At 41.0% G+C, this 11,438-nt stretch overlaps 1 protein-coding gene and 1 long non-coding RNA gene across 7 annotated transcripts in view; one reads left to right on the top strand and one right to left on the bottom strand.

Moving 5' to 3' along the window:
* LOC124688051 (AP2-like ethylene-responsive transcription factor AIL1) overlaps nt 1-4,358 on the bottom strand; it is a 24,669-nt gene extending 20,311 nt beyond the window's left edge. For 2 of the 6 annotated variants that reach the window (XM_047221784.1, XM_047221776.1), the window contains exons 1-8: nt 4,054-4,356; nt 3,847-3,929; nt 2,896-2,904; nt 2,718-2,812; nt 2,549-2,622; nt 2,421-2,471; nt 2,035-2,117; nt 1,542-1,928 (exon numbers count right to left, since the gene is read on the bottom strand). In XM_047221784.1, coding sequence (XP_047077740.1) covers nt 1,542-1,928; nt 2,035-2,117; nt 2,421-2,471; nt 2,549-2,622; nt 2,718-2,812; nt 2,896-2,904; nt 3,847-3,929; nt 4,054-4,310 — 1,039 coding nt within the window. In that variant the 5' untranslated portion in view covers nt 4,311-4,356. Of the gene's footprint in view, nt 1-1,541; nt 1,929-2,034; nt 2,118-2,420; nt 2,472-2,548; nt 2,623-2,717; nt 2,813-2,895; nt 2,905-3,846; nt 3,930-4,053 lie in introns of all 6 variants that reach the window. The other 4 variants (XM_047221791.1, XM_047221796.1, XM_047221803.1 and 1 more) reach the window with 3 other exon arrangements.
* LOC124688094 lies at nt 91-856 on the top strand. The gene is made up of 2 exons (XR_006998425.1): nt 91-339; nt 433-856. It is a non-coding gene; the product is annotated as an uncharacterized LOC124688094 (long non-coding RNA).
* Nucleotides 4,359-11,438: the final 7,080 nt, after the last annotated feature.

Below are 11,438 nucleotides of genomic sequence, written 5' to 3' on the forward strand. Positions count from 1 at the left end.
TAGAAGTCTAGAATTAATAATCATCCGAAATAGCCGATTAGATTTCATGATTTTGGACACAAAGTAACAGTTTTAAACCAAGCATGCATTGTAGACAGTTTAGTTTAATCCAAGGAAAATATAAATATTCTGTGAACAAGTTCTGGCTCACTCTCTCAACTCTCAAGGTTTGCTTGATTTTTCTAACATGGCCTGTGCTCGTTTATCTAGTCTTATATGGCATCATTTTTTTTATATATTTGTTCTACACCCTTGTAGGAGAATACGACATCTTTTGATCACATCAAATTCTTCCATGACCTCGTTGCACAAGTTAACGGGAAGATCCGTGGGTTCCAGGTAATTTTTTGTTGCTTTATGTCGCAGAAATTTATCCTGAACTACAAATATGCCAGGATTCATCAGTTAGTCTACATCTCAAAACTGTTTCAGGCGAAGGTAGCGGAGCTGTGGTATGTAGAAGAGTACGACGTCCTCGCACTAGCGCTGAATGGGAAGATGAAAGTTCGGAGGCTCAACCTTGGCTGCAATGAAGACTAGAGCAACTGACGGAGGACAAAGAGAACACCACGGGGATATTAATCCATCGCGTCCAAGCATTATTATGCAACGCTTGGAATGCTTTCGTGATTCGAACATCACATCCATGGCAACCTTTTGTTCTGCGAAGATTGGGACGAGGCAGCGCCGAGGAAATAACAGCTGGTGCCCCCAATAGAGAAGTAGAGAACGAATGTAATTGCTTTCACACCAACAGTATTTGAGTACTGGTGATTCGTGAATCTGTGGATGAAAATCAAACCTGTATCTGTAACACCTCTCCTGTTACTCAGAAAAACTTCCAACTTACATGCTATTCTGTGAAACAGGATTTTTTTTGTATCATCACATTCAAATCAACATTCAACCCAGTGAAAGGATCTCAAACATAATAAAAATTACATCCAGATCATTGAACGAACCACCTAACACAACCACTATATACTTGAGATTGCAGATGACAACGAGGAGTTGGAACATTTGAGATTTATTATGTATCAAAGACCATTCACGGGGGCAGTGGAATGATGCACTATTGACAGCTAGAGTAAAAGAATGAAAGCAAGTACTCCCTCAGCCACGTGAAACATGTCCCAGATTTGTCTAATTTGAGATATATCTAGACAATACTTAAGACATGTTTCATAGGTCTGAGAGGTACAAAAATTAAAGCACTGAACTTCCGATTGCATTGTTATTTTTACAAATACCATCGAGGATTTATGTATAGTTTACATGAGAATACAGAGTACAACATCAGGTATTCAGGAGTTGGTAAAACACCACAACGGCAACAGTGTGCAGGGATCCATTGAAAAAAAATGCAGGAAAAATGAAAGCAGAAACGACACTCTAAAAAGGAGAAAAGATTGATGATCATCATCAATGAAAAAAGGCAAATGGAAGGTAACGAAATAATTTACATGATATTTCTAATATCTATTGTCCAGCTATCTTAGTGACCTCTGGTTGATCCTCCAGGTTAGTTACCTCGGATGGGCCTTCTTCAAGTCTCTTCAAACCATCTTGGCAGCCTTCTTCAAGTCTCTTCAAACCATCTTCGGGGCCTTCTTCAGGTCTCTTCAAACCATCTTCACGGCCTTCTTCAAGTCTCTTCAAACCATCTTCGCGGCCTTCTTCAAGTGTCTTCAAACCATCTTCGCGGCCTTCTTCAAGTCTCTTCAAACCATCTTCGCGGCCTTCTTCAAGTCTCTTCAAACCATCTTCGCGGCCTTCTTCAAGTCTCTTCAAACCATCTTCACAGCCTTCTTCAAGTCTCTTTAAACCATCTTCGCAGTAATTGCTGATATCAAAGTTGGTCACAGCATGAACACCACGGAGCTCAATTGCTGCTAGGTCATAAGCTTCAGCTGCCTCCACTTCAGTTTCTGTGAACCAAGTCAATTCCTCATTCATTCCGAACAAGTTTGCAACTCACTCTCTCACTAAAAAAAGTTCGAATACAATGTAAATGCCAGAAAAAATAGCACTCACCAAATGTGCCAAGATAGATGTCTTTGGTGTCTCTACTCTCACCAATCCTACCAATTCGTGCTTGCCATTTACCATCTTTGCGCCTGTTTAATACAAGTGATTAGATAGGCAGACTTGCAATAGAACATGCAGGGATCAAACTCCTACTAATTTGACAGTATTGTCAGAGAGCTGAAGTTACAAGTTTTAACATAACAGAAAAATCTTCAGTTGAGCAAAGAAACAAAAGGGAACAAAAATCCTACTAATTTATTTCAGCAGGCTGGATAGTTACTACTCCCTTCGTTCCATAATTCTTGGTGTGGTTTGGTTCAAATTGAACTAAAACCACGACAAGAATTATTGAACGGAGGGAGCAATATATTTTGTGAAGCATATAATAGCACCTTGTTACACCCCTGTATGCTGAAGTTCCTCTTGAGAAACAACTACTCTGCCTGAAATAATAATACTGAGTAGTTACAAAAAGTAACACAAAGATTTTACATGAGAAATATTGAATTATATAACAGACCTCCTTATGTAGGCCACAAATTCATCTTGGTTCATGTTCTTCATGATCTCAATTTCTTTCTCATAGTCAGAAACCTGGAGAAGAATTAGAAGTTAATGATTTCAGTTGCTTGCATATCAAGATGCCAGCTCCTCGCAACACCCCCCCAAAACTACAAAGCAGTTCTTACATTGAAATTCATTTTGGTGTGTTGATTTATGCCCCAATATTTGAGAGCTGCAAGGTCATGTGCTTTTGCAGCGCTCTCTTCAGTAACATAGCTTCCTGTATTGACAAAACGGTGATGAAATTGAGCTGCTTTATGTTCCAGACAGACACAGTAGATGATACCAGGCAGCATAAGTTACCTAAATACACTGAAGAACCACATTGGCAGCCAAAGGTAGAAATCGACCCCATGCAGAAAACCAAAGAACAACAATCAGTAAAGGAGAATGGTAGGAAACCGTGCCACGAAATGTTTCATTTCATATAGATTTTCAATGCACAAAACTTACATAAAGAATAGGAAAGGCTGAATAGAAATATCTACTCATAATACCGTTTTCCTCTTTTTAACAAAGCGTATTTGCGCACGATTTATCATGATATATGAGCAAAGGATTTCAATGTGACACATAAAAATGAATATCTAATCAATCGAACAGTGATGTGGTCCCGTCTCCCATACACATAGATAAATCCAAGCATCATGCTATATTAGCGCTGCGAAATCAGAATCATCCGTCCGTTAATTTTGTACATGAGTAAACCAGAGCCACTCGATCTTGCTAATTGAATTACTGCCATTCGGGTTAAAATAAATTACCCACCTTTGGCATTATGTAAAGGTACCGTTTCGTTTTCTCTTTCCATGAATAGAAGAAATACGTCTAACTTCCTCGCAGCTTTCAACAAGTATAGAACTTATAAGTTGGTATGCTAAACCGAAGATGCAATAAGTCCGCTTTCAACTAATATTTTTGTCCTACAATGCTGCCGCCTCGCCCAGGTTAGGTGCAAGCATAGGTGAGGCAGTCCCGCATAACCTGTCGAGCTCACCTAGGCGCACATCTAACTGGCTAGTAAGGCGTTATGTGCTAAGTTCGCGACCGTGTCACCTGCCTAGCGCATTTAACAACTGATCCTGGCATTTCGTAGCGGAGCACCACCGATAACTCTAATCAGTGTGCTGTCTGCATTCCAAGAAACCATTACTACATTGCTAGTACAACACAGAGAGGAATCTGAACAATCAGAAGCCTCTGCATTGAGCAGGGAGATACTGGGACTGTGAGGCTGCAAAAGTAAGCACGCACCGTGCTTGCCCTTGCGCTTGCGGCCCTGGACCTGGCTGGCGTTGTCCCAGAGGTGCGCCTCGAACTTGCCGCTCCACTTGAGCCTGTACGTCCGCCGGTGACAAAAAGCAGAGGCAATCGAGTCAACACAGACGAGACGACAGCGAGCCCTGCCTGTGAATGAATGAACAAGTGAGGGACGCGGCCCTAGGGTTTCTTTCCCCCCACCTGGTGACGCCGTGGAACCGCGACGACCGGGGCGCCGCGTGCTTGCGCATGGCTTCCGCCACCAGCTTCCCGCCGCCGGGGGCCGGCTTCCCATCCTCGGCAACGGCGGCGAGCTGCTGGTCGGGCGCCGCGATCTCGCTGCCGTCGACGTCGGAGGAGGGCGGGTTGTGTTGAGGAGGAGAGGGAGGCGTGGTGGTGGTGGTGGGTGTTGGGTCCGGGGAGGGGGAAGGGGAGTGGGGGTGGACGGTGGTGGCCATCGCCGATGGTTTCTTTCGCGAATCTTCAAGACGATTATTACAGAAACCCTAGGGCGGGTGGAAGGGGAGTGTGCAGCTGCCTGGTTTGTTTGCTCGGTCATGCCACACGGTCGCGATGCTGCCTCTGCCCTGCCCGGCTGCCCCCCTCTGCCGTCGGGTGTTGGGGTGTAAAAAATGTCATTTTATTCGCAAATATTTATGGTTTTGTGGTGACCTAACATACCACTGCATGGTGTAGTATGCAAGTCTGATATAACACCAATGAAACACCGTTTCACTAGTCTTATATCGTTCAGAATGGTACAACAGAAACATATGCGGGTCCAAGGCATGTCTATAGAATTACAACATTGACTCTGTTACATAAGATCAGCACAACCTCCTACTTTACAATGAGGTAAATCTTCAAATAAACTCCAGAAGAACGACTCGTAGTCTAATCCCTCACGAACTCTATTTGTAGAGTATTTGACTAGCTATAGGGGCTATGAATAGATTCTAGCTAAATAGGAGCTAGGTTTAGGAAGCTAGTTCCCTTCTATGGCTAAACTAGGTTTTCTCCTTGTTGGATGTGGCTTCTGACTCCTCTGACAGGGTCCTGTTTCTTGAAGTAGTTGTTGACTCCTCGGCCTTCGAGTTGCACTGTAGATCCTTCTTCGATGACTCCATATCTAAGCAGGGGATTTAAGAGTGGGATGAGTACGAGCGTACTCAACAAGTTCATTATAGGAAAGAGGTGTTTAATCCACTAGCTACGACATTAGACCGGAAAGTCTAATACCAATGCGAGTTTTCATAACCATTTCTTAAAAAGGTTGCTTTTATTCGGAAGAGCTATGGCCGTCGGCCTTCACCGGTTTACTAGAACTTCATGGAGTTCCTTTCCGGCAGCGTTCGCAGTTCCAAAACCCGGAACAGGGAGTGACAGGTCACGATTCATTACACTCTGCAGAGGTGTGTTGCTTTACCCATAAGATATCTTAACCTTGGTGCCAACCGAGTCATGTTCTCGTCCACACTTCCTTTGGTGTGAGGCCCGGTATAAGGTCACAGCCAATCATATTCATCCGCTACCTCATACACCCACCCTTTGTTGCATGCCCCGACCCTGGGCCCTCGCCGGTCCCATGATTCCCATTTTAGGGTGGACCCCGACCACGACGACAGTCTGGGATCGAACCAAACTCCTTCGCCGGCAGATGCAACCCCTCATAGACCGCAATACAGTGGGCAACTTTTGGCCTCGGCGACAAGTGTGCTACGGACAAAGCCGTGGGGAACTTTTGGCTTCCCCAGCCTACCGCTTGCCCCGACAGATGACAAGTGTCTACGGTAAAGCGCGTCCGTTGATGTACAAGAGGTGGAAATACGATCGACTATTCCGTCCCACTCCAGATCTTATGGTTAACACGGGTATTACGGCACAAGAATCACTGGAAGACATTTGTTGTTTAATCCTAGATGGATATAAACCCTTGCAATGGAACCTCCACCATATCAACACAATCCATGTTCCATTGCCCACCACATAGTCATATTCATAGTTATGAAAATAGTGATTTTTGCTTTTTTATGCAATAGTGATAAACATAGTACTTTGCAAGTAATTTGGTAAAATACTCAATTGACATGAGCAAGCGATGAATTTGCCTTTCTTGACTGCAAGATTATGCAGGCAAGGTCTTCGATACGCAATAACTCCAGATTCTGAAATAGCATCATCGTCCGGTAAGGACGATGTTTAAAAGATTGCCAAGGATGCAATAATGCATAAGTATGAGATGCAATCGCTCTAAGCGTGACCTAACCCCGATGGTTTAGGATTAATGAATTGAAATGATTTGTTTAGGGTGTGTTGCACTTTTAGAGTGGTTCACAAACAAGGTTCTTATTCAGGTGTGGTTACATGGTATCATGAACAGGTGCTGCAATATATAATAACAATAATATTAATAGCACACAACTATAACATTTGGTATAATCTTAACATGTAATGAATAGTGGTTGGTTTTAACATTACATGGCATGGTTAATGATTATTTATCATATACTTCAAAAGAATAACTTTTGAAGAACATGTTTTTTAATAAAGAACAAGTATGATAATTAGGGTTGTGGGGTTCTATGGTTTACTATGGTTTCCACTGTTCCGGAGTAAGTAGTAGATGGATCCCAACAAAGTTGGATTCATCAACACCTAGGGCTTGTAAGGTTGAGTTAAGCCTAGGCATCCTAAGCAATTATTCATACAGGGTTGCTATCAGGATTGGTTCATTTTGCTGGTGATAGCTAGCTAGAGTTAATAGGTCCTGTTAGGTAGGGTTGATGATGATTATTTATTTACTTCAAAAGAATAACTTTTGAAGAACATACTTCTTAAATAATAAGAAGTATATCAATTAGGGTTGAGGTGGTCTAGGTTTACTGTTGGTTTTATTAAGTAAGGAATAATTGACTCCTAAATAGGATGTTTGATAAGTATCCAACACTAGTAGGGTTTAGTGGAATATGGTTAGGTAATGCAAAATAGTAGGTATGGTTGCTATTAGGGTTCATCACAATGGTGTGATGCTAAGCATGGATAATTAAGGATGATTATTTTGGTAATAGGATCTAGGGTTTACACTTGGTTAACCCTACTTGATTATCTAGGTCTGATGAAGATGAACACATGGAATGCTAAAGTCTTAGTGATAGGCTCCTATATTTTATGTGGACCTAGATATGCACTTGGTGGCTAATTATGGATCTAGGTATGAAAACAAGGTCTCTTGATCACAAGTCCTAACCTAGGGTTTAGGTTTAGAAGCAAATTAGGATTCACATGTAATAATAGAGCTAGGTTTCTAAATGAATTTAGGGTTTGGGATTACACATGAAATGATGAGTTCCTAGTTTTCTCCCTTATGGAACTAGGGTTTTCTAATTACCCTAAAATTCTTGAATTAATAACTTGTTTGCAAAATTAAAGTTATAAATAATTTTGAAATAAAAATAATATTGGATTTGGCATTTTTCTATTTTTTAAAGATTTTAATATTTAGGGTAATTATTAATCAGGGTTTAAATCTCTCTAATAATGATTTAACAAAATGACAAATAAAGAAAATTAGTTTTAATGTTTTCTTTATTTATTTACTGGTTTTTTATTTAATTTGGAAAGTTTTCCTAATTATTGAATTTAACTTGAATTTAGAATTAATAAATAAGGCTTAAATAACAAGTATTAAATAATTGATTTTTTTATTAAAAATTTAAATTTCATTTTATATTTTTATTGGATAGAATTTACTTTTATAAGAATTTTGATATCTTATTTTTATTTTTCTGAGCTTTTATGAATTTTATAGATTTATTTAAAGTTGCAGAGATTATTGAATTTGAATTTAAAAGTTAAAAGCTAAAGCTACCCGGACAGAACACCCACACAGTCCATGACTGGTGGGCCGTGTCCACGCTGGCGGCCACGTGGTGCCGACGTGGCAACCATGTGCCTCTCCGGCGGCCAGTGGGGGTCGCCGCCGGCGATTGCGGGTTCCCGCAGGGGCGTGCGCATGCTCATTGGAAGGAGGACGCCGAGGCGAACCTCGTGGTGGTGGCGCCACCACCGAATGGTCGCCGGAGCTTGGCCGGCGGCGAGGCCGAGCGACAGAGCTCACGGGCCAGCGACGCGGTGGCGCTACAGCGAGCAATCAGACGAGCTAGGCATGCTAGGAGGTTGAGTGTCTCACCAGGAGCAAGATGAGCTTGGCGGCGAGGTCTCTGGTGGTCTATTTTGCCGGAATTCATGGCACCGGTGTCGGGGAAGATGAGGTCGACGACGGCACTACGGGTCGATTGGGGTCGATTCTTCTTGCAGGCAGAGCAAGTCGGCCACGGCGGTGCTGATGGTGGTCACGGCTGGGCTTGGGGAGGCTCTGAACGGCGGCGAGGGAGATGGCCGGGGTGAGCTAGGGTTTCGTCTGGGGAGAACTTTTGGAGCAGGGAGGAAGAAATCGAAGCTCCAGGTCGTCGTTGGGCTTTTGTATGGCGCCGAGATGCGCCTCGTCATGCCTCCGGTCGAGGAGGTGCTGCCAGCGACGAGGAGAAGGGATGCACGGCTTCGTGCTGTCCTCCATGCGAGGAAGAGGATGAGGACGATCTCCTGGCGTGGATATTTCCTTGAAGGGGTATGTTGGGCCGGGCTGGGCTGCACTGCAGGCTGCTGTTGGGCTGCCGAGGTGGGCTACTGCGGCCAGGTAAGCCTTTTTCTCTCTTTCTTTTTTTCCTCTATTTTCTGTTTTGTATTTGCTCATTTAAATTCATATTTGAATTCTGTTATTTTTGCAGGTTTCTTAATTATGTAAATTCCATTAGAAGTTAGTGCAATGATTATTACCCCACTATTCTATTTGAACAAGTATTTTATATTGGATTATATATTGCCTACTTTTGGATTTATTCAAAATATCAAATAGGCTTGAATTTATATTCTCATTTTAATTTCATGTTTTTCTTGTGAATCAATCTGTTTTGAATTGTTGGAGTTGAGTATTTCTACTCCAAGGATTTTAGAAGTTATCACTAGGGTTGGATCTATTAATTGAGAATTTGGTCACTTGCATATGATTTTATGTGGGCCTATTAGTTAGGGTTTTATAATTATTATTATAATCCTATTTCAATGTTATCACTATTCTTATCTTTGAAAATATCTAAAGTAGATATTGTTTCCAGAATGGTTTGGTCTTATTTACAAGGTTAAGTGGTTGATCACCACACATAGGTTTAGGTAAAGGGTTTAACACCAGGTGCTTCTTATGTTCAATAATTGAAGCATAAGATTTAATTAGAGTGCAACACTAGGGTTCTATTTGTATTTACCTATTGACACATGAGTTAAAACTCAACTGTTGCCTAGGTTTTCATTGCGATCACCTAAGTGATATACAAACTAGGGTTGAGGTATAATTCTAGATTGTAGGAATGAGATGGCACCATAATGTATTTGGTAGGGTTTAGTCTCCCCTAACCAAGATAAGATGGTTACTTGCTTAATATTTCATGTGCTTCTCTAATTACTAAGGATTTGAGAATTGGTTTCATCTTCTACCAATTAACTTCTATTATTATCCTAATCCATCATTAAAGTAATTAAAGTGGCTATGGTTCTTTTATAGTTAACTTTGGTTATATGGATGATTGGTTTCTCACCATATTAAGTATGGAGTTTTACTCTAAAGTTTTCTTAGGTTCTTTAATTTATGAAATATAGATATGGTAGGATTCTACTTATGATCACCAAGTGGTTCACAAGTAAAGGTTGGAATATAAGCCTAGGGTTGCTTACTAGTTACTTCCCTATAATTTCATGGGTGAATGATATCTACTTATCTTATTAGGGTTTATCCTCAATACTTCAATAACATGACCATGGATTAGGCATGATCAAATTGTTCTTAATATCTCTACCTCAAGTTCTTAGGATTTATGATCATCACTCAATTTATAATGATCAAGGTTTCGATCCCTAGGGATCTCTCATTAAATGGGTTCTCACTTCCATGATCAAGCATTGTCTAGATCAATCAAGGTATAGCACTTCTAATTTACCTTCTTGTATGGGACTACTATGATTGTCTCTTTAGTTTATATCCCAGGAGAATGCCTGAGATATTATGTTAGGGTTCTACTTAATTAATGATGATATTATCATCTGGGTATATGGATAGTTCTCGCCCTCAAACTCAAGTGTTGCTTCAACTAACTTGAGTGTAACACCATAGCTTGAGCTTTCTTATATAAGAATGGATTATTCTAGGTTATGGTGTACTCCTAATACTCTAGTTCAATGGTTGTCCTTTTTTCTTAAATAGATAAGGCTATGATTTGTATGATTGGTCTCTCTCATTTGGAAAGGTCTTTAATACTAACCTAAGGTTAGGCTTCATAGAGAATGATGTGGTCATCAATATCTATGTTTAATATAATTGGGTTCTCTCCCTAGGGATGGTCTGGAATAATATCCTAGGTTTTCTCTTCAAAGTGATGGTTGGAATACATGGATGTATATCCAAGGTTTTAGCTTAAAGTTTTCAATTGCTTCTCTAATAACTACTATAGAACTCTCACCTCTCTAGGTTTGATGTGTAATAACTTGGAATGAAGAAGAATATCTATTTCTGGAGTGGATCTTCTTGTTATAATACCAATGTTGAAGTGGAATGAATACCATGAGGTTTCATGGTAGGATTATGGATTAGTTTTAAGACATGGAGAAGATAGTCAAGAATGTTTTCTCCATTTTATTGTTACTTGGTTTGTACTTAAACAGATGTTCTTATGTTATGGCAAGGATTACCATATTATAATCTTTTATAAGATCAATCAATTGATCCTTGAGTAAAGTGTTGTTGTGTTGAATATTAGTTCCATTTGATCTAACCCCTTAGATCAAATCATCTCTACCCAAAACAAGGTTTTAACAAAGTCACATTGAGGTTTATAACGCTTGACTTGATGAGCTAGTTCAATTCCACCAAGGTCAAGTGAAACTTCAGTTATTGTGACTGTTTTACTTTCAAGCGCGAAAATTCCCCAGATTTTCTATGCATGAATGCAATGCACACATCTGTTTCCTCTATTTTTGTAACCCCAATACCTGGGATATTACAGTTTCCTTGTAAATTTTCTACGCAAAGGTTAACGACTCCTCGTAGATAGGCATATCCATCACCTCAGGACCACCGTCATAGCTCCAGATCATCCACCTCGCCCCTACCACTAGCGTTGCCGCAAATAACGATAAACACGAGTGAAAACCCTGTTGGGATTCGCAACAGAAACAAATAATTCTAACTATCGTACTTTGATTGCCCATGATCTAACTACGAAGTAATGCAGTAACGGAGGAGATATATGTGATGTACCCTCGTAGACAGATAGCGGTTAATGTTCCGCTAGAACATTGTTGATGTAGTCGTACTCGTCGCGGACCTCGGGGTCGAGTAGCGGTCCTCTCCCACGACGTCGAGTGCCCCAAGTGTTGCACCTCGCAGGTATCGCACGCGTGTGGTGTCCAACGACGCTCCCGACCCAGATCCAGTAGGGTTGCGGAAGTTGATCTACTGAATCCGGATCCCAACAGCG

This window comes from Lolium rigidum, chromosome 1 (genome assembly GCF_022539505.1).
Source record: "Lolium rigidum isolate FL_2022 chromosome 1, APGP_CSIRO_Lrig_0.1, whole genome shotgun sequence".
In the NCBI taxonomy this organism is placed as follows: domain Eukaryota; kingdom Viridiplantae; phylum Streptophyta; class Magnoliopsida; order Poales; family Poaceae; genus Lolium; species Lolium rigidum.